The sequence below is a fragment of the Martes martes genome, assembly GCF_963455335.1.
Source record: "Martes martes genome assembly, chromosome: 4".
Classification (NCBI taxonomy): Eukaryota; Metazoa; Chordata; class Mammalia; order Carnivora; family Mustelidae; genus Martes; species Martes martes.
Genome location: NC_137891.1, coordinates 155,761,444 through 155,782,564, shown reverse-complemented (window position 1 = coordinate 155,782,564; position 21,121 = coordinate 155,761,444). Strand labels below are relative to the sequence as shown.

General features: G+C 38.8%; 1 protein-coding gene across 4 annotated transcripts in view; it reads left to right on the top strand.

Moving 5' to 3' along the window:
- Nucleotides 1-21,121, top strand: part of MAST2 (microtubule associated serine/threonine kinase 2) — a 213,617-nt gene that overhangs the window by 73,565 nt on the left and 118,931 nt on the right. For all 4 annotated transcript variants that reach the window (XM_080801978.1, XM_080801977.1, XM_080801976.1 and 1 more), the window contains exon 4: nt 15,459-15,490. In XM_080801978.1, coding sequence (XP_080658104.1) covers nt 15,459-15,490 — 32 coding nt within the window. The remainder of the gene's footprint in view (nt 1-15,458; nt 15,491-21,121) is intronic.

The following is a 21,121-nucleotide window of genomic DNA, read 5'->3' as shown; positions in this document are numbered from 1 at the left end:
CATTTCCCTGATTACATATGATGCAGAGCATCTTTTCATTTGAAAACTTTGTTTTTAAATGTATTTTTTAAAAAGATTTGTTTATTTACTTTAGAGAGAGAGAGTTGTCGTGGGGTTGGGGGGGCAGAGGGAGAGAGAGAGAATCCTGAGCAGAGTCTGTGCTGAGTGTGGAGCCCTACGTGGGCTTGAGTTCACGACCTAAGATCATGACCTGAGCCAAAACCAAGAGTCAGTAGCTTAACTGACTGCCCCACCAGGGATGCCTAGGTGGCTCAGTTGGTTAAGTGTTCCTGCTTTCAGTTTGTTCATAACAAGCTCGTCCTGGGGTCGAGCCTGAGTCAGTCTCCTTGTTCAGCGGGGAACCTGCTTCTCCCCCTCCCTCTGCTGCTCCCCCTGTTTGTGCTCTCTCTCCCTCTCCCTGACAAATAAATAAATTAAAATCTTTAATTAAAACAAAACAAAAATATGACTGTACCACCCAGGTGCCCATTAAATGCATTTTTGTATTCTAACCTTAGGCTGTCTTTGTGAGATAGGCAAAGTAGGTTTTTGTTTTTTGCAAAGTAGGTATTTTTAAAAAAATTATTTGTTTGAGAGAGAAAGAGAGCATGTGTGTGCAAGCCAGGGGAGGGCAGAGGGGGGAATAGAGAGAATCTCAGGTGGACTCAAAGCCCCTGTGGGGTGATGGAACCAACCTGAGATCACAACCCAAGGCAAAACCAAGGGTCGGGTGCTTAACCCACTGAGCTACCCAGGCGCCCTGCAAAGTAGGTATTGTTATTGCAGGTATGCGGAAAGAAAAATGAGATTTAGGAAGGTATAATCACCGACCAAGATTCATGAGCAAATAAGCGGTAGAACTGTGTTTAAAAATGTTTCGACTCTGAGCTCTGAGTTTTTATACCGTGTGGAATATCCTGTTAGTATCATCAAGCTGTCTTTACTGTTCCACAGACTCACAGGAGAACACATCTGTCATTTGTGTCACAATTTATAGAATAAAATACTTTCATATATATTATTTTATTTGACCTTTATAAATATTTCATCTAAGCCTTAGAGGCAGGTGAAATTCCAGGTCATATAAGTTATGTGTTATTGAGCCATAACATGAACTTTATATTGTGTACTCATTTCCATGTTCCTTAATATTGTATAACGTAAATACTGTATCATTGAAACCTGTTCTCAGGGTGATGACATTTGAATTTAATGGAACGAGGTGAGTGAAATACATTGGTTTCATAGGTGTACTGTAGCAGCGTTTACACTGATTTCCCCCTTGGCTTCAGACCTTAAGACAGATTCATACTTGAGTGGAGCTAAAACACCATAATGCCCAGAGCAGTAGTAACAGTACATTTGCTACACAGGAAGGAGCTTTTTGTGCATCCCAGCAGACTTACTTGCTACCAGAGCTTAGGGGAGAGGACTGTATTTGGGGATAGTGGTTCCTTTCTTCAAAAAAAAAAAAAAAGTATTTATTTATTTGACACAGAGAGAGAAATCACAAGTAGGCAGAGAGGCAGGCAGAGATGGGGAAGCAGACTCCCTGCTGAGCAGAGAGCCTGATGCGGGCCTTGATCCCCAGACCCTGAGACCATGATGACCTGAGCCAAAGGCAGAGGCTTAACTCACTGAGCCACCCACGTACCCGATAGAGGTTTTTTTAAGCCCACTTAGTAAACGGTGTTAAAGTAGATTTCTGTGGTGGGTTGTGTTTTTCTTTCCTAAAAGCATTTTTCTTTTTTACGATCATTATAATACCTACCAGCCAGAAGACTGTCAGTAAATAAGCATTGATAACAGAGTATATCCTTTCTCTAGTAAAGCCTCTTTTACCAACCTTTATTGCAGTTGATATTTTTACTCAGTTTAACTCCAAATGAGTAAGAAGACCCTATTTTGAGCATTATAGTGATGATAATGATAGTAAGTACCATTTACTTACTTGATTGATTCATTGTTTTATTCATTAAATATTCATTTGGTACCTACTAGGCTAGGTATTGTGCTGGATGCTAGGAATGCCCTTGTGAGCAAGACTAATCTCTGTTCCTCTAGAGCTAACAGTCATTCTCAGAAAACAGATAATTAAGTAGCTAATGATAGTGAAGAGTTGGAAGTATGTAGAGGTAGGCTAGGAAAACTGTATGTAGGGAGATCTTCCCAGAGGAAATGAGATCAGTAATGTATAAAAGGAGATAAGGAAATGTATTCCAGGCAGAATAATAGGTGTGAAGCCCTGAAGGTGAAGAGAGGGTATGCCTTGTCCTAGAGATCAAAACTCCAGTGAGACTGGGGAGTTGTACAAAGGACACTGAAGAGGTAGACAGTAGCGGCCAGGTAGTAGTACTCTGTAGGCTATGGAAAGGATTTTTGAGTTTATCCATTGAGGAGTTTAAGTAGAAAAATGACCCAATCAGTTCTGCATTTTAAAATGATCTTTTTGGCTGTTTGTTTTATTAAACAAAGATAGTATCACTTAGACAGATACTAATTACTTGATATTTATATTGATATAACATTAAGGATCCAGGGGAACAAACTAAAAGGTGATGAACTAGGAAGGTGGTATAGCATGATGCTGGTTTGGACTAGGGGACATGGCAGTGGAGAAAAGTGAACTGACAGGCTAAAGATAGACCCTTTGGAGGTAGAATTGGCAAGGCTTGCTGAATAATTGGATTGGAGGGTGAGAAAAAGTGAATCAAGAAGGATCTGAACTGGGCGCCTGGGTGGCTCAGTGGGTTAAAGCCTCTGCCTTCGGCTCAGGTCATGATCCCAGGGTCCTGGGATCGAGCCCCATATCGGGCTCTCTGCTCAGCGGGAAGCTTGCTTCCTCCTCTCTCTCTCTGCCTGCTTCTCTGCCTACTTGTGATCTGTGTCTGTTAAATAGATAAATAAAATCTTTAAAAAAAAAAAAAAGAAGGATCTGAACTGAGAGTTGATAGAGGGAGGTAGGTGGGGAATGGGTTAGATGGGTGATGGGTATTAAGGTGGGCACTTATTAAGATGAACACTGGGTGTTACATGAAAGTGATGAGTCACTAAATTCTACTCCTGAAACTAATATTACACTATATGTTAACCCTTGAGAATTTAAATAAAAATTTGTAAGTTAAAAAAAAAAAAAGACTCTGGATTTGGTGGTACCATCACTGAAATAGAAAATACAGGATGAGCTAGATTGAGTAGAAAGCCAGGTTGAGTTTTTAGACATCTTAAGGACAAAATAGTTGTATTTAAGACTATAGAACTCAGGGGAGAGAGATGGGATGAAGATACAAATATGGGAGTCATCTGTAAAATATGTAGAAAGAGTTTCCAGGCAGGGGCACCTGGGTGGCTCAGTGGGTTAAAGCCTCTGCCTTCGGCTCAGGTCATGATCCCAGGGTCCTGGGATCGAGCCCCGCATCGGGCTCTCTGCTCTGCAGGGAGCCTGCTTCCTCCTCTCTCTCTGCCTGCCTCTCGGCCTACTTGTGATCTCTGTCTGTCAAATAAATAAATAAAAATCTTAAAAAAAAAAAAAAAAGAAAGAGTTTCCAGGCAGAGCTTTAAGGACAATCAACATTTAAAGGTCTCAGATGGTGAAGAATGAGCCTGTAAAGGTGTTTAAGTAGTGTTTTCAGAAGTAAGAGCTATAACAGGAGAATATGGTTTTGGGGAAATAAAATTCTTTCAAGATAGAAGAGTGAATGATACTGTCAAATTCTGCTGAGCAGTCAAGCCAGAAAAAGAAATGGTAGACAAAATGCATGGGAGATTTTTTACATGGGGTCCATTGATAGCCTGGCAAGGATAGTTTAAATGGGGGTGGTAAAGTCTGGGGATATTTACAATATGCTGAAGAATAAATAGGAGGTGAGAAATTGGAGACAGTGAATGTTGACTAATTCACAAAGTTGTGGTTGTGATTAAAAAAATGGGGTGGGAGGGTGCCTGAGTGGCTTAGTCCATTAAGCTTCCAACTCTTTTTTTCCAAAAGGTATATTTATTTATTTTTAGAGAGAGATTGAACAAGAGTGAGCTGGGTGTGGGGAGGGGCAGAGGCAGAGGGAGGGAGAGTCCCAGGCACTCTCTCTGGTGAGCACAGAGCCTGACACAGGGCTTGATCCCAGGACCCAGAGATCATGACCCAAGCCAAGACCAAGAGTCCAATACTCAACTGCCTGCACCACCCAGGCATCCCTAAGCTTTGGACTCTTGATCTCAGCTCAGATCTTTGGTCTCATGGTCATGCGTTGAAACCCTGCGTTGGGCACTATGCTGGGAGTGGAATCTACTTTAAAAAAAAAGAAGAAAGAATAAAAGAAGTGTGGTTGTGAAGGGAAAAAGACTTGATAAGGCAGTGGTTGAAGAGGGATGTGTAGTAATCAAGGGAATAAATTTTTTTTAAGGTGGGATAGACATGAATGTGTTCAGAATGCTAATTCTGATCATGAAAAATATGGAGAGTCAAGATATAACTAGTAGATCAGAGAAGCCAGAATGGGATGGGCTTTACCTGATGTTATAATGTATTGTCAGATATTATCATCTTTCTGATACGAAGTGATAAATCAAATTTATAGTTATCTGTCTAAATGAGAGTGCTCTTATCTCAGCTAAACTTCCTGACTATGCAGCTTCCCTCCTTAATTTGCTTTGAATATTCTCTGGGAAAGGGAGGATTGGGAAATCCTATCTGATTGGAGAGCACTTTTTGTTCCACTTTGTCTTGGGCCTGTCTTTATGGTACCAGAGTGCTTGGCATAGAATGTACTCATCTGGAGTCCTGGGCATCCATCTTGCAAGTGCAGGCTTTTGTGGAGGTCCAAGGAGAGAGTGTAAGGAAGAAGGGATAGATCTTCATGGATGCATTTTGTTATCTTATCTAAAAGGAATTCAGAGAGGGGCACATAAGCATTTTGTAGAATTTTTATTATTATTACTCCCAAATATAAACCACCTCATGTTACCTATTTAAACTATTCAAGAAGCCAGAACTGTCATACAGGTTCAAAGAGTGGTATTACTAGTTTTTTATAGATTGTTTCAGAATAAAAAAGAAAAAGAGGACATATTCTCTAGCCACATTTTATGAGGATTATGATGCCTAAACTGATAAGGACAGTTTGAGAAGAGAAAATACATAGGCCAATCTTTTTTTTTTTTTTTAAGATTTTATTTATTAGATAGAGATCATAAGTAGGCAGACAGGCCGGCAGAGAGAGAGAGAGAGAGGAAAGGAAGCAGGCTCCCTGCTGAGCAGAGAGCCCGATGCAGGGCTCAATCCCAGGACCCTGAGATCATGACCCGAGCCGAAGGCAGAGGCTTTAACCCACTGAGCCACCCAGGTGCCCCTACATAGGCCAATCTTACTTAACAAAGAGGGAAAATCCTCAATAAAAGCCTCCAGACCTAGATGATTTTATTAATGAAAACTGTATAATAGGGGCACCTGGGTGGCTCAGTTGGTGAAGACCCTGCCTTCGGCTCAGGTCATGGTCCTAGAGTCCTGGGATTGAGCCCCGCATTGGGATCCCTGCTCAGCGGGGAGCCTGCTTCTTTCTCTCTGCTGCATCCTCTGCTTGTGCTGGCTCGCTCTCTCTGTCAAATAAATAAACAAAATCTTTAAAACAAAACAATGCTGTTTAATAATTAAGGAAGAAATAACACCAATCTTACACAAGCTCTTTCAGAAAATAGAGGCAGGAACACTTCCCAGCCAATTTTAGGAGGCCAGTATAATTGTGAAACCAAAATCTGACAAAGGCATGGTAATAAAATCTAGAGACCATTATCCCTTATGAACATAGATACAAAAATCATTAATAAAATAGTAGCAAAGTTAATCCAACAAAGTTGGGTTGTACCCAGAAATGTAAGATGAGTTTAATAAGGATAGTCCCCAACTTACGATAGTTTCACTTGTGATTTATCAACTTTATGATGGTGTGAAAATGATACACATTGGTAGAAACTGTATGTTGAATTTTAAAATTTGATATTTTCCTGGGATAGTGGTAATGTAGTATGCTACTCTCCAGTCAATCATACAATTGATATACTTACAACCATTCTGTTTTTCATTTCCAGTACAGGTTTTAATACATTATGTTAAGTTAGTCAACACTTTATTATAAAATAGACTTTATGTTAGATAATTTGGCCGTGTGTAGGCTAATTTAAGTGGAAAGAACTCTCTTATTTATAGAGAACATGATTTTTTTTTTTTTTTAAAGTTTATTTCAGAGAGAGAGGGAGAGTGTCCCAGCAGGGGAGAGGGGCAGAAGGAGGAGAGAGGGAGAAAACTCCCTGCTGAGTGGGGGCCCAGTGCAGGGCTTGATCTCATGACCCTTAGATCAGGACCTGAGCCAAAACCAAGAGTCAGACACCTAAACCGCTAGTCACCCAGGCGCCCCGAGAACGTAATTGTTTATACATAAAAATCCCACGGAATCTACAAAATAGCTGTTACAACTAATAATGAATATAGCAAAGTTGTAGGACTCAGTCAATATATAAAACTTGATTGTATTTCTGTACTAGAAGCAAGCAGTTGGAAAACATTTTATTTACAACAGCTTTAGAAATATTGACTTAGGGGTAAGTTTCACAAAGGAAGATCTTTTTGCTGAAAACTATAAAACTTTGCATAGAATATTTAACGTAGATCTAAGTAAGTGGAGAAATACTATGTTCATGGGTTGGAAGACTCAATATTAAGATCTCAGTTCTTTCCAAATCGGTCTGTAATCCCAGCAGACATTTTTGTACAAATTAATAATTTATATGCAACATTTATATGCAAATGCAAAGAGTCTATAATGTCCAAATGATTCTTGAAGAAGAACGAAGTTAAAAGAAGACATGGTCTGACTTTAATACTAAAGCTACAGAATCAAAGTGTGGTGCTGGCACAGGGTAGAAAAATGGAGTGCAGTAGAGAGTCCCAGAATAGCCCATTCTATTTTAATTTGATTTTCAACAAAGGTGCCAAAGAAATCTGTTGGTAGAGAGATGGTGTTTTCCATAAATGGTGCTGAAATAAGTGGATATCTATATGGAAAAAAAATGAACCTTAACCCTAACTCACATATTACCCCCAAATTAATTCAAAATGGATCATAGGCCTAAGGGCTAAAACCCATAAATCTTCTAGAAATAAAATATAGGGGAATATTTTTGTGCTCTTGGCATGGGCAAAGTTTTCTTAGGCAAGATCCTGAAAGCATTAACCATAAAAAAATAAACGGATAAATTGACCTTCATCAAAATTTAAAACTTTTTGCTCATCAAAAGACACCAGTCATGACTTTGTTAGGCAAGCCACAGACTGAGAGAAAATATTCATCAGACATATCTAACAAAGGACTTGGGTCTAGAACATATGAAGAATTCTTTTTTTTCCCCAAAGATTTTTATTTGTTTATTTATTTATTTGACAGACAGAGATCACAAGTAGGCAGGCAGGCAGGCAGAGAGACAGAGGAGGAAGCAGGCTCCCTGCTGAGCAGAGAGCCTGATGAGGGGCTCCATCCCAGGACTCTGGGATCATGACCTGAGCTGAAGGCAGAGGCTTTAACCCACTGAGCCACCCAGGCGCCTCTATATGAAGAAGTCTTACAACTAAAAAATAAAAAGATAAATAGCCCAATTGTAAAAGGGGCTTCATAAAACAAAGATGGTTCATAAAAGAATATGTATTGATGGCTAATAAGGCACACAAAAAGAAGTTTAACATCATCATCATTAGTCATCTTCCAAATGCAAATTAAAACTCAATGAGATACACCTACACACTCACTACAATCTAGGCTAAAATTTAAATACTGATGGCACATATTGGCATGAATGTGGCACAGTTCTTGGGGTGAGTATTGAGCAATTCTTATTATTAGTAATTATTATTACTATATTAGCTAGAGTGTGGAGCAATTACGATTCTAATACATTGTTAATGGGAGTGTAACTTGGTATAATCACTTCAGAAAAAGATCTGGTAGTTTCTTATAAAACAAATTTATATCTATCCTATAACCCAGTAATCCCATTCCTAGGTATTTACACAAGACACATGAAACATAGGCCTATTAAAAGACTTGTACAGGAATGTTAATAGCTCAAAACTGGAAATAACCCAAATATCCATTAGTAAGGGAAAAGATAAATAAACTGGTGTATTCATATGAATATTTCATATGAATATTTCATATGAATTTCATATGAATGTTCCATGCAACATATGGATGAATTTCTAAAATGCTGTGCTGAGTGCAAGAAGTTTTATATACAAGTGTTCATACCTGTTCCATTTAATGAAGTTCTGGGACAGGCAAAACTAATCCATGTGGAAAAATGGGAATAGTATTTGCTTGGGTGGGGTAATAGTGGTTTGTTGGGAATTTACCAAAAAAGGATATGATGAAACTCTGGATTGATGGACATGTTCTATAGTTTGGTAGGGATTTGGGTTACCTGAGTTTTACATTAATTAAACTTATCATCTGGCATACTTAAGATTTGTGCAGTTCAGTGTAAATTTATTTCTATCTATATATCCAACATGAAAGCATAGTAAATAAATGCTGAATTCTGGGTAATGATATACATGCTTAAAGGTCTCTTGAAGATGCATTTTGTTTTTTAAAAATGGATGGGTGGCTAAATATGTGAAAGCAAATATAAGTGTACCTTGGGGATATTGTGTGTTCAGTTCCAGACCACCACAGTAAAGCAAATATTGCAATAGAGCAAGCCAAATGAGTTTTTTGATTATCCAATGCATATAAAAGTTATGTTTACACTATACTATAATCTATTAAGTGAGCAATAGCATTCTGTCTAAAAAAAACCCTATATACCTTAATTTGAAAATACTTTATTGCTAAAAAATACTAGCCACCATCTCAGCTTTCAGTGAGTTGTAATCTTTTTGCTGGTGGAGGGTCTTACATTGATGTTCATGGCTGCCGACTGATCAGGATGGTGGTTGCTGAAGGTTGGGATGGTTGTTGCAGTTTCTTGAAAAAGACAACAGTGAAGTTGCCACATTGACTCTCTTCCTTTCATGAATGATTTCTCTGTAGTGTAACATGTGGTTTGATAGTATTTTACCCATAGAACTTCTTTCAAAATTGGAGTCAATCCTCTCAAACTCTGCCTCTGCTTTTTTTTTTTTTTTTAAGATTTTATTTATTTATTTGACAGAGAGAGAGATCATAAGTGGGCAGAGAGGCAGACAGAGGGGGTAGGGGAAGCAGGCTCCCTACTGAGCAGAGAGCCTGATGTGGGGCTCGATCCCAGGACCCCGAGATCATGACCTGAGCCGAAGTCTGCCACTGCTTTTTTTTTTTTTCCAAAGATTTTATTTATTTATTTGACAGACAGCGATCACAAGTAGGCAGAGAGGCAGGCAGAGAGAGAGGAGGAAGCAGGCTCCCTGCAGAGCAGAGAGCCCGATGTGGGGCTCAATCCCAGGACCCTGGGATCATGACCTGAGCCGAAGGCGGAGGCTTTAACTCACTGAGCCACCCAGGCGCCCCTGCCACTGCTTTATCAACTAAGTTTATATGATATTCTAAATCCTTTGTTATTGTTTCAACATTCTTCACAGCATCCTCACCAGGAGGAAATCCCATCCCAAGAAACCACTGTCTTTGTTCATCCATAAGAAGTAACTTCTCATCCGTTCAAGTGTTACCATGAGATTGCAGCAATTCAGTCAGACCTTCAGGCTCCACTTGTAATTCTAGTTCTCTTCCTATTTACAACCCATCTGCAGTTACTTCTTCCACTGAGGTCTTAAGCTCCTCAAAGTCACCCTTGAGTGTTGGAATCCACTTATTTCACATTCCTGTTCGTGTTGATATTTTGGTCGCCTCCCATGAATCACCAATGTTCTTCATGGCCTCTAGAATGGTGAATCCTTTCTGGAAGGTTTTCCATTTACTTTGCATAAATCTGTCAGAGGAATCACTACCTATGGCAGCTAAAGCCTTGCAGAATGTGTCTCTTAAATAATAATACTTGAAAGTAAAAATTACTCCCTGATCCATGGGCTACAGAATGGTTGTGTTAACAAGCATGAAAACATTAATCTTGTTGTACATCTCCATCAGAGTTCTTGGGTGACCAAATGCATTGTTAATGAGCAGTGATACTTTGGAAGGGGTCTTATTTTTTTTCTGAGCAGGTCTCAACAGCGGGCTTCAACTATTCAGTAAACCATGCTGTCATGGTTTACAGCACAGATGTGCTGTCATCCAGGCTTTGTTTTTCGTTGATAGAGTACAGGCAGAGTAGATTTAGCATAATTCTTAAGGGCCCTAGGATTTTTAGGATGGTCAGTGAGCATGGATTTCAACTTAATTCACCAGCTGCATTAGACTCTAACAAGAGAGTCAGCCTGTCCTTTGAAGCTTTAATGCCTTGACCTCTCTAGTTATGGAAGTCCCAGATGGCATCTTCTTCCAAAATGAAGCTGTTTCATTTACATTAAAAATCTTTTGGGTAGTGTAGCCACCTTCATTAAATATCTTAGCAAGATCTTCTGGACAACTTACTGTACCTTCTACATCAACTCTTGATGCTTCACCTTACATTTTTATGTTAAGGAGATGGCTTCTTTCCCTACAACTTAATGAACCTACTTTTGCTTGCTTCATACTTTTTTTCTGCAGCTTCCTCATATTTCTTAGCTTTCATGGAAAGGAAGGGAATTAGGGCCTTGCTCTGGATTTTAGGGAATGTTGTGGCTGGTTTGATCTTCTATCCAGACTACTCAAAATATCAGCAATAAGGCTGTTCTGCTTTTCTTATTCATGTGTTCACAGGATCAACTCTGGATCAAGTGCAGTGTCAAAGTTTTTATCTACAAGTTGACTCTAAAATTTATGTGTAAGAGCAAAGCCCCAAGATTAGGTCTCATAATTTTCAAGAGCAATAACAATGTGAATGGACTTGTCTTACGAGTATCAAGATTTATTGTCAAGCTATACCAATTAAACAGTGTGGTATTGGCACAGGGGCTGACAGTACAGTGGAACAGATTATAGTCAAGAGAGACATCCCTGCATTTATGGAAACTTAATGTTATACTGAAATTGCACTTCATTTAACAAATGACCTAAGATAATCGATCATTTATATAGAAAAAAAACATGATAATATTCCTATTTGTGTGAAAAGAAACCTACAACTCTTTTAGGAGAAAATATAATCAAATATTTTCATGTGGCTGTGTGTTAGAGATGTATTTCTTTCTTTCTTTCTTTCTTTTTTTTTAAAAGATTTTATTTATTTGAATCAGAGACAGAGAGCACAAGCAGGAGGAGCAGCAAGCAGAGGGAGGGGGAGAACCAGACAACCCACAGAGCAGGGAGCCTGATATGGGGTTCGATCCCAGGACCCTGAGACCATGACCTTAGCTGAAGGCAGAGGCTTAACCAACTGAGCCAGCCAGGCAGCCCTAGAGATGTATTTCTTATGTATAAAAAATAATATAAGGAGAGATCAGTAAGTTTGACTATGTAAAAATTAAATCTTTTGATGACTCCATTAAAAATAAAAGTTAAAAAAAAGTAAAAAAGATTAGACTGAGGAAACATTTTCAATGAATTAACTTATAAATAATGATTATCCAGACTATATCTTACAATTCAATGAGAAAAGCAGAAAATCTAATAGAAAAATGGGCTGAAGTATAAATAGGCAGCTCACTGTTGAGGAAACCCTAGTGGTCAGTAAACACATGAAACCTTGCTTAACTTCACTAATAATTATAGGAAATACCAATTAAAACCATACTATGATGGGGGTTGCTTGGCTGATTCAGTTGGTGGAGAATGTGTCTCTTGATCTCAGGGTTGTGGGTTTGAGCCCCCACGTTGGGGGTAGAGATCACTTAAAAATAAAATTTAAAAAATTTGAAAAAATTGAAAACCATACTATGATCAGAGCTAATAAAAATTAGGGGTGCCTGGCTGGCTCAGTTGGTTAAGCAACTGCCTTTAGCTCAGGTCATGATCCCAGGGTCCTGGGATCAAGCCCCACATCGGGCTCCCTGCTCAGAGGGGAGCCTGGTTCTCCCTCTCCCTCTGCCTGCTGCTCCCCCTACTTGTTCTCTCCTTCTCTCACTGTCAACTAAATATATAAAATCTTTCTTAAAAAAATCAGAAGGGAAAGCTTTTTAATAAAAAAAGTTTAAAAAATTAAAAAGTCTGCAAATACCAAGTATTGGAGAGTATGTGTTCAACAATTATTTTTTGAGCATCTACTATATGTCAATCACTGTTCTAAGTCATTCAGATGCACTAGTAAATAAAACATACTGAGATCCTGGCCCTCATGGAGCTTTGATTCTAGTGGGGGAGTATAGAAAATAGGCGATAAGCATAATTAAGTTACATAACATGTTAGTGATAAATGTATTGAAAGTATATTGGTGATATATTAAAAAAAGTTATAGCAGGGTAAGAGGTTGATGGGGTGGTAAGTTGCAATATTATGTAGGGCTATCAGGGTAGTAGACTTCATGCTCAAGTAAAAATTGAGCCAAGATTTTTGAAGGCTGTTAGGGAGTTAGTCAAGGAAATATTTGGGGGAGGAGCAGCATTCTAGGTAGAATGCACAGATTAGCATTAAGACCTTAAGGTAGTAGAATGCCGATGTGTTTGACAAATAATAGAGTCCAGTATGGCTGGATCAAAGTGTGCAAGGGAGAGAGGAGGTCAGAGAGATACTGGGAAGTGGTGGTGGGTCACCGTTCTAGGTCTTTATGTGGATTTTGACCTTCACTCGTGAGGGAATCAGGGATCCATTCGAGGGCTTTGAGCAGGAGCGTTACGATCTAACTGACTTTTAAAAGGAACACTGTTATGTTGAGAATAGACTATAGAGGGATAAGGGTAGAAGCAGGAATGGGGTACCAGTTAAGAGATGGTTGAGAAGCCAGGCAGAGACCCTGGTGGCATAGATTGCAACAGCAGAAACCAAGAGGTTTTTCTCTAACTCTTCAGGTGACAAAATTGAATCGAGACTCTTTAGACTTTTTAACTGTATTTATTGTGACTACTGTATATTTTGTTGCAGAAATTTTAATGGATTTTGTGTGTTTTGTTGCTACCCCAGTCTTTTTTGAAGGTGTTATATGATAAATTGTTACATAATATAACATAAACGTGCCGTTACTTTAATACCCAACCCTCCCAGTTCCTTTTTTTTTTTTTTAATTTATTTATTTGACAGATCACAAGTAGGCAGAGAGGCAGGCAGAAAGAGAAGGGAGGAAGCAGGCTCCCCGTTGAGCAGAGAGCCCGATGCGGGGCTCGATCCCAGGACGCCAGGATCATGACCTGAGCCGAAGGCAGCGGCTTTAACCCACTGAGCCACCCAGGTGCCCCTAACCCTCCCAGTTCCAATATCTAAAACATGACTAAATCCAAGGTTTTGTTTAAGAGATTGTACATGTATATACACTGCAGAGGTATGTCTGAAAAATGGTTGTATTCTGGATATATTTTAAAGCTAGAGCCATTAAGAATTCCTGATGGGAACACGGGGGTGGCTCAGGGGTTAAGCCTCTGCCTTCAGCTAGAGTCATGATCTCAGGGTCCTGGGATCTAGGCCGGTCTCATCGGCCTCATTGGGCTCTCTGCTCAGCAGGGAACCTGCTTCCTCCTCTCTCTCTTTGCCTGCCTCTCTGCTACTTGTGATCTCTGTCAAATAAATAAAGTGCTAAAAAGAGAATTCCTGATGGATGGTATGATTTCACGCATATATGGAATTTCAGAAGCAAAGCAGATGAACATATGGGAGGGGGAAAAAGAAAAAGGGAAACAAATAAGACTCTTAACGAGGGGCACCTGGGTGGCTCAGTGGGTTAAAGCCTCTGCCTTCAACTCAGGTCGTGATCCCAGGGTCCTGGGATGGAGCCCCGCATTGGGCTCTCTGCTCAGCAGGGAGCCTGCTTCCTCCTCTCTCTGCCTGCTTCTCTGCCTACTTGTGATCTTTGTCTGTCAAATAAATAAATAAAATCTTTAAAAAAAAAGTGATTCTTAACGATAGAGAACAAACTGAGGGTTGACGGAGGGATGTGGGTGGGAGATGGACTAGAAGGGTGATGGGCATTAAGGAGGGCACTTGTTATGCTGAGCACTGGATGTTATATATAAGAGAGGAATCATTGGATTCTACTTCTGAAACCAATATTGCACTGTATGTTAACTAACTAGAATTTAAGTAAAAATTAAAACAATAAAGTCCTTCAGGAGAGAAAAAGGGGAAAATGATTGTGACAAAACTGGATAATCATGACATTTTAATGATTAAGAAAATAAAATTATAAAATAAAAAAGAATTTCTGGTGGATGGGATGTGATGGATGTGAATTATGGAGGAGTCCAGATGTTTTGGTCTAAACAACCAGAAGAATAGAAATACCATCATCTGAGATGGGGAAAGCCTGTTGTTGAAATCAATTTTGGTGGAAAGAATGAGATCAGTTTGGGACATATGGGATTTGAGTTGTTGAGTGGGCAAATTGGTTATAAGTGTCAGGTGCTTGGGAGACAGGTCTGGGAAGCACTGGAGGGGGAGGTTAAATGTATACTTCCAAGAAACTTTTTATAATGTGCATGAAGACACAAGTACAAGCTATTTATAGGAGCATTGTTTTGATGGAGAAGAAAAATAGGCAAAGAAAGTTAACTTTCTATTTCCTGGAAAGTCGATAAATAAATATTATAAATAAGTGTCAAAATAAATTTATAAAGTGGATTAATGAACAAAAGTGAGAAATATTCATGAGGGTGATGCTCCGAGTTATAATGTTGAAGTCAGCAGATGAATACATACAATATTTTAAATGATTTAAAAACATGTGAAACATTACTAATAATTGTTTATGAAATATATGTAAGAAAATATAAAGACATATGGCAAAGAAACAAAATACTCATACCAGTTAAAGTGGGGAGTTGAGGGAGGTGGTCCTTGATAAATTTTGAAAGCAAGTCACCGAGGCCCATTTGTGACTGGTGTTCTCACACCAGTGTCTATAGTCATCCCTTTGTTATATTACTGTCTGTACTTCTTTGTCTAAAATGTTTCCTAATTAAAGAAAAATTCCATGTCGTTTCTTTCTTATACCTGACTCTTAATGACGGGTGAATACTTTTTAATTCATCAAGTTAATGGCTAGCCCAATGTGTAGCTGGAGTAATCTCCACTGGTGAGATGGTTCCATCTAGTGGGGAAAAGATTGCAAGTAGTCTGAGATGTTCCTTTTGGAAATCGTTAAACTGACTGCTTTTTATTTTGCTGAATTTAAAAGATAAGGGAAGAGGTTATTGTTTGGAAATATTTAGTTTTTGCTCTTGTTAAGATAATGCTGTAGGACATTTAATGCAGACCTGTAGGACTTAGGTGTGTCCTTATTTCTGTGTAACTTGTGTTTGTGCTTTGTTTTTCAGAAGGAGTTGAGCCTTCCAAGAAGAGGCAGCTTGTAAGTTGATGATTATTATGATTATGATTATGAACACTAGCTTAGGAATCCCTCCTGGGGACCATTGTCAGTTATTATTTGGAGGAGTCCCGTATATTCCACCCCCTCCTTTCTTATTTGGGCCAGGGAACCTGGTGGGCCAGCCAAGTTTCTCTTGCTAGGTCAGATCCTCCAATTTCCCCCACCCCTTCTCATCACCCATAAGTCCTCTTCTCTGTCTTGGTTTTTGGCTAGCATTTGAGGAAGAGCTGCTACTTAAGTACCCATCATAGTTTTATACTTGTGTTTTGGGATTTACCAAGTTTTTTTGTTTTTTGTTTTTTGTTTTAACAGACTTAAGCTTTTTGGGAATGTTCACGTTGAAACTCTTAGCATCTTTATCTGTCTCATAACATGGTACTAGGGAGAGGCCAAGTTTTCTGACAATTTAGGGACAAGGGTAGCACCAAATTTGGATTCAAGATAGGAATAAGGCTTTCTTTCACCTGTTTTTTGTTTTTGTTTTTTTCTATTCTGGCTTTAGGGCTTGGGAAATTGTTAAATAATCTTTGTCTCTAGACTTAAATTCTTTCATTTTCTTGGCCTACTTTTTTTCTGTAGACTTCTTTTAGGGCACTACTGCAGATTTGGCTAATCAGAATCATCTAGAATGCTTATTAAAATTCTGAACAGATTCTAAACTTATTTGTATCAGAATCTACGTGTTGGGGCCCAAGGACCCTGTATTTTTATGCACCTGCATCCATATCCACCATGATTTTGCTAAGAAGCCAGATTTGGGAAGTTAGCACTAAGGAAACGGTACTATGATAAAACAGTGGCTTCAAAACTTTTCCTTATGACCTGCCTTTAACTCAGGTCATGATCCCAGTGTCCTGGGATTGAGTCCCACATCGGGCTCCCTGCTAAGTGGAGAGCCTGCTTCTCCCTGTAGTTGCCGCTCCCCCTGCTTGTGTTCTTTCTCTCTCTGACAAATAAATAAATAAAATCTCAAAGAAAAATTGGTTTAGTTCTAGCAGAATCTAGATAAATCTAGGTTCTCAAGTGCCCCACGTCTTCTAAAAACTGGGCAAAGGTGCTACCAGAACCCTTAATGGAGTGATATACTAAGTATGTATACATAACTGAAAAGGAGTGGCTTTTCAGCATCTTGTTCAACAAATATATATATATTCTTTTTAATTTTATTTTTTAAAGATTTAAGTAATCTCTACATCCAACATGGGCCTTAAACTCATAACCCTGAGGTCAAGAGTCACATGCTCTACTGACTGAGCTGGCCAGGCACCCCTGTACTTGATCACTATTCTATTATTTCTGGCATTTTTTCTTTTGTTTCCTCTTATTTGGAAGTTCTCTGAGATTTGCTCTTTGCTTAAGATTAGGTGAAATGAATTAAGGCCGAGGCGTGTAGCTTCTTCTAGCAGTGTGTGCGTCCAATGAATGGAGTTTGCTGAGGAAAAAGAAGGATATCCTGGAAAATTTATTATATGAAATTGGAGGAATAGAGAGTTCATTTTAGTTTTAACCATATGAATATTTTGGTCATTTTTGTGATATCTAAAGTTAGGCTTACTGTAACTTCCTTAAAATAATTAGAAATAAATACCTTTTAATAAAGTAACTCACATTTAAACAATTGATCATTCAGTAAATGCACACTACACTGATCTAGGTTTTGAGGTTACAAGATTCAATTAGACATAACCTTCTATTTGGAGGATTTATCATTAATTAAGCCAGAAGTACCTCAGTGCAAACAATGGTTTTTTGAATCTTTAATATTGGAGGAGTAGAAAAGTTTTATTCTGGAAGGAAGAAGGGAATCCTGGATACTAATCTAGGCTTTGCCTCTAATAAGTTGTATGTTGAGAGGAACTATCATTTCTGGGACTGAATTGTCTTACTTAGAAAACAAGGGGTTGGGCTTACTTCATGTCTGTGCTTAGTTCTCTCACCAAATAATTGAAGCTCCATGGTATCTCTTTTGCATAGAGCTGGGCAAGTCTTTGTAGGAAGTATATAGTAGGAAGCAAAGTGTGGCTTAACATATGTAGTAAAGAAGCCAGGAAGGTATAAACAATACAACATAAGATGTTTGAGTAAGTTTAAATAATACTTTAATTTTATAGTAAGTGTGGAGAAACTGGTATTAATGAAATAAGTGACTTAGCCATTTACTCCATTGTTTCTGGTCCTTATAGACTAGTCTGGAAGTTTGTTTGTTTGTTTGTTTTTTTAAAGATTTAATTAATTTTATTAATTTGAGAGAGAGAGAGAGCACGTGCATGAGCTGGAGGAGGAGCAGAGGGGGAGGGGGGAAAGAATCTCCAGCAGATTCTTCACTGAGCACGGAGAGCTGAAGTCCGAAAAGCCAGATGCAGGCTGATCCTGTGACCCTGAGATCATGACCTGAGTTGAGACCAAGAGTCAGACCCTTAACTGTTTAACTGACTGAGCCACCCAGGTGTGCCCCCCCACCTTTAAGATATTTTTTGGTATTTAACTCTTGTCAGATAAATGATTTCCATATATTATCTTCCATTCTTTGGGTTGCATTTGCATTTCACTCCCTTGATAATATCTTTGATACACAAAAGTTGTTAATTTTCATGAAGTCCAATTGATTTATTTTTTCTTCCATTGCTTGTGCTTTTTGTGTCCTATCCAAGAAATCATTGCCAGATCCAGTGTCAAAAAGGTATCCCCCCCCCAAAAAAAGGTATCTTCCAAGTGTTTCTTCTAAGAATTTTATAGCTTTAGGTCTTTGATCCATTTTGAGTTAATTTTTGTTTATGGTATAAGATAAGTGTCTAACATTCTTTTGCATATGAGTATCTAGTTTCCCCAGAATCATTTGTTAAAGACTGTCTTTACCCCATTGGATGGTCTTGGCACCCTTGTCAAAAGTATTGGATCGTATATGTGAACATTTATTTTGGAACTCTCTATTCTATTCCATTGGTCTAAATGTCTGTCCTTATACTATTACCATACTGTTTTGATTACTGTATCTTTGTAGTAAGTTTTGAATAAGAAAGTTTGGTATCAAAGAACTAACTGTTCTTCAAGATTATTTTGGTTATTTAGGGTTTCTTCTGATTCTATATTTCTGTAAAAATGTCATTGGGATTTTGATAGGGGTCATTTTGAGTCTGTAGATCAAATTGGGTAATATTATCAGATTGACTAATATTAAGTCTTTCTATGTTTGAACATAGGATATTTTTCCATTTATTTAAGTCTTCTTTAATTTCTTTCAGAAATGTTTCATAGTTTTCAGTATGTGGGTCTTTCAGCTCCTTAGTTGAACTTATTCCTAAATTTTTATTCTTTGTAATATTATTATAAATGGACTTGTTTCTTAAATTCTTTTTTGGGTTGTTTATTGTTAGTATATAGAAATGCAACTGATTTTTTTTTTTTTAAAGATTTATTTATTTATTTGATAAAACGAGAGAGATCACAAGTAGGCAGAGAGGCAGGCAGAGAGAGAGGAGGAAGCAGGCTCCCTGCCGAGCAGAGAGCCCGATGCGGGGCTCGATCCCATGACCCTGAGATCATGACCTGAGCCGAAGGCAGAGGCTTTAACCCACTGAGCCACCCAGGCGCCCCAGAAATGCAACTGATTTTTGTGTTTGTGTTATATCCTGCAACTTTGCTGAATTTATATCTCATTGTAGTTTTGATTTGCTTTTCTCTAATAACTAATGATGTAGATAGAGTCTTTCTTTTTCTTTCTTTCTAGGATTTTATTTATTTATTTGAGGGAGAGACAGAGATAGCAACAGAGGTAGCGAGAGAGAGCACAAGCAGGGAGGAGAGGGAGAAGCAAGCTCTCCTCTAAGCAGGGAGCCTAATGCTGAGCTTGATCCCAGGACCCTGGGATCGTGACCCGAACTAAAGGCAGACGCTTAACCAAGTGAGCCACCCAAGTGCCCCTCTTTCTTTCTTTTTTCTTTTTTTAAGATTTATTTATTTATTTGAGGGAGAGAGTGTGTATATGAGTAGGGGGAGGAGCAGAGGCAGAGAGAGAGAGGGGGAGAGAGAGAGAGAGAGAGAGAGAGAATTTCAAGTAGACTCCCTGCTGAGTGCAGAGTCCAGTGCAGGGCTCAATCCCATGACCCTGAGATCATGACCTGAGCCGAAATCAAGACTTGGAAGCTTAACCAACTGAGCCACCCAGGTGCCCCAGTAAAGTATCTGTTCATGTACCTGTTGGCTATTTGCATACCTTCTTTGGAGAAATGTTCATTCAAGTCCTCTGCCCATTTATTATCTGAGGTGTTTATCTTTTTATTATTGAATGGTAAGAGTAGTTTATATATTCTGTATACTAGACCTTTATCAGATACATGATTTGTAAAATTTTTTTTCCATTCTGTGGGTGGTTGTTTCACTTTCTTGATAGTGACCTCTGATGCGTAGAAGTTTGCAATTTTGATGAAGTCCAGTTTATCTGCTTTTTCTTTGGTTGTGTTTTTGATATCTTATCTAAGAAACCATTGCCTAATTCAAGGTCTTATTTGTTTCTAGGCTAAATATATAAAGGTAACTAAGTAATGACACAGAAAGACTAATACTATTGAAAGAAAAATTTATTACTTAAAATTTCCCCAACAGAAAGGGACATGCCATGCCATGCAGGCCACATGAGGAAAGCACCAGGTTTGGTCAGGAGGCAGAAAGGAGTAAGAGGAAAGCCTAAGCCGGAGTCTTTATTGGGGTTTGTACAGAAAAGGCAAGGCAGGGCAGGGTAACCAGCTTAGGACTGGCTACTTTGAATAACATTGGTGGGTTCTGGGCTGTAGCAGTGGTATTTAGTTGTCTGGTACTTAACCCTGAGTGATACCGGGCAGGGGAAATAACTAGCTTGATGTGTGAGAGTTTGATAAAGGAGGTGGTTGGGAGTATGGACTCAGGATTGGTTAGAAGGTTTGTTAATAGGATTTTTGCCCCGCCCCCCCCCCAAATTGGTTGGCAGGGGAGATATAAACACGTTTAGCTCTTAGTGTGGCCCTATAATTAATAAGTGCCAAATAGGAGGTGCCTGGCTGACTCAGTTGAGCATGCTTGATCTGGGTGTTGTGAGTTCAAGCTCCACATTGGGTGTAGAGATTACTTGAGGGGAAAAACGCCAGTAGGCAAATACGGAATCTGAGAAAACAGAACAATGTTGTGATGACTTACTCATATTTCTTTTTAAGAGTTTTACGGTTTGAGCTCTTACTTTTGGACTTTGATTCATTATTAGTTAATTTTTATATGTGGTGTAAGGTGAGGATTCAATTTAATTCTTCTAAATGTGGATAGCTGTTGTCCCAGCTCCATTTGTTGAAACAACTTTTCTTTCTCTGTTGAATTGAGTTGACTTGGGTTTTAACAAAGTCACTTCTTGCTCAGAGGGTAGGGAGAGCAGAAGTGAAAGCAGGGGAAGTGTGTGAGGAAACCATTACAAAAATCAGTCAAGGTGGTGGTAGCTTAAACAAGGCGGTAGCAGCTGAGGTGGTATGAAATACTTGGGTTCTGGATATATTTTGAAAGGAGAGCTGACAGTATTTCTTGATAGTTAATTTTGGTATATGAGAGAAAGCAAGGAATTGGTGGTGATTGCAAGATTTTAGGACTGAA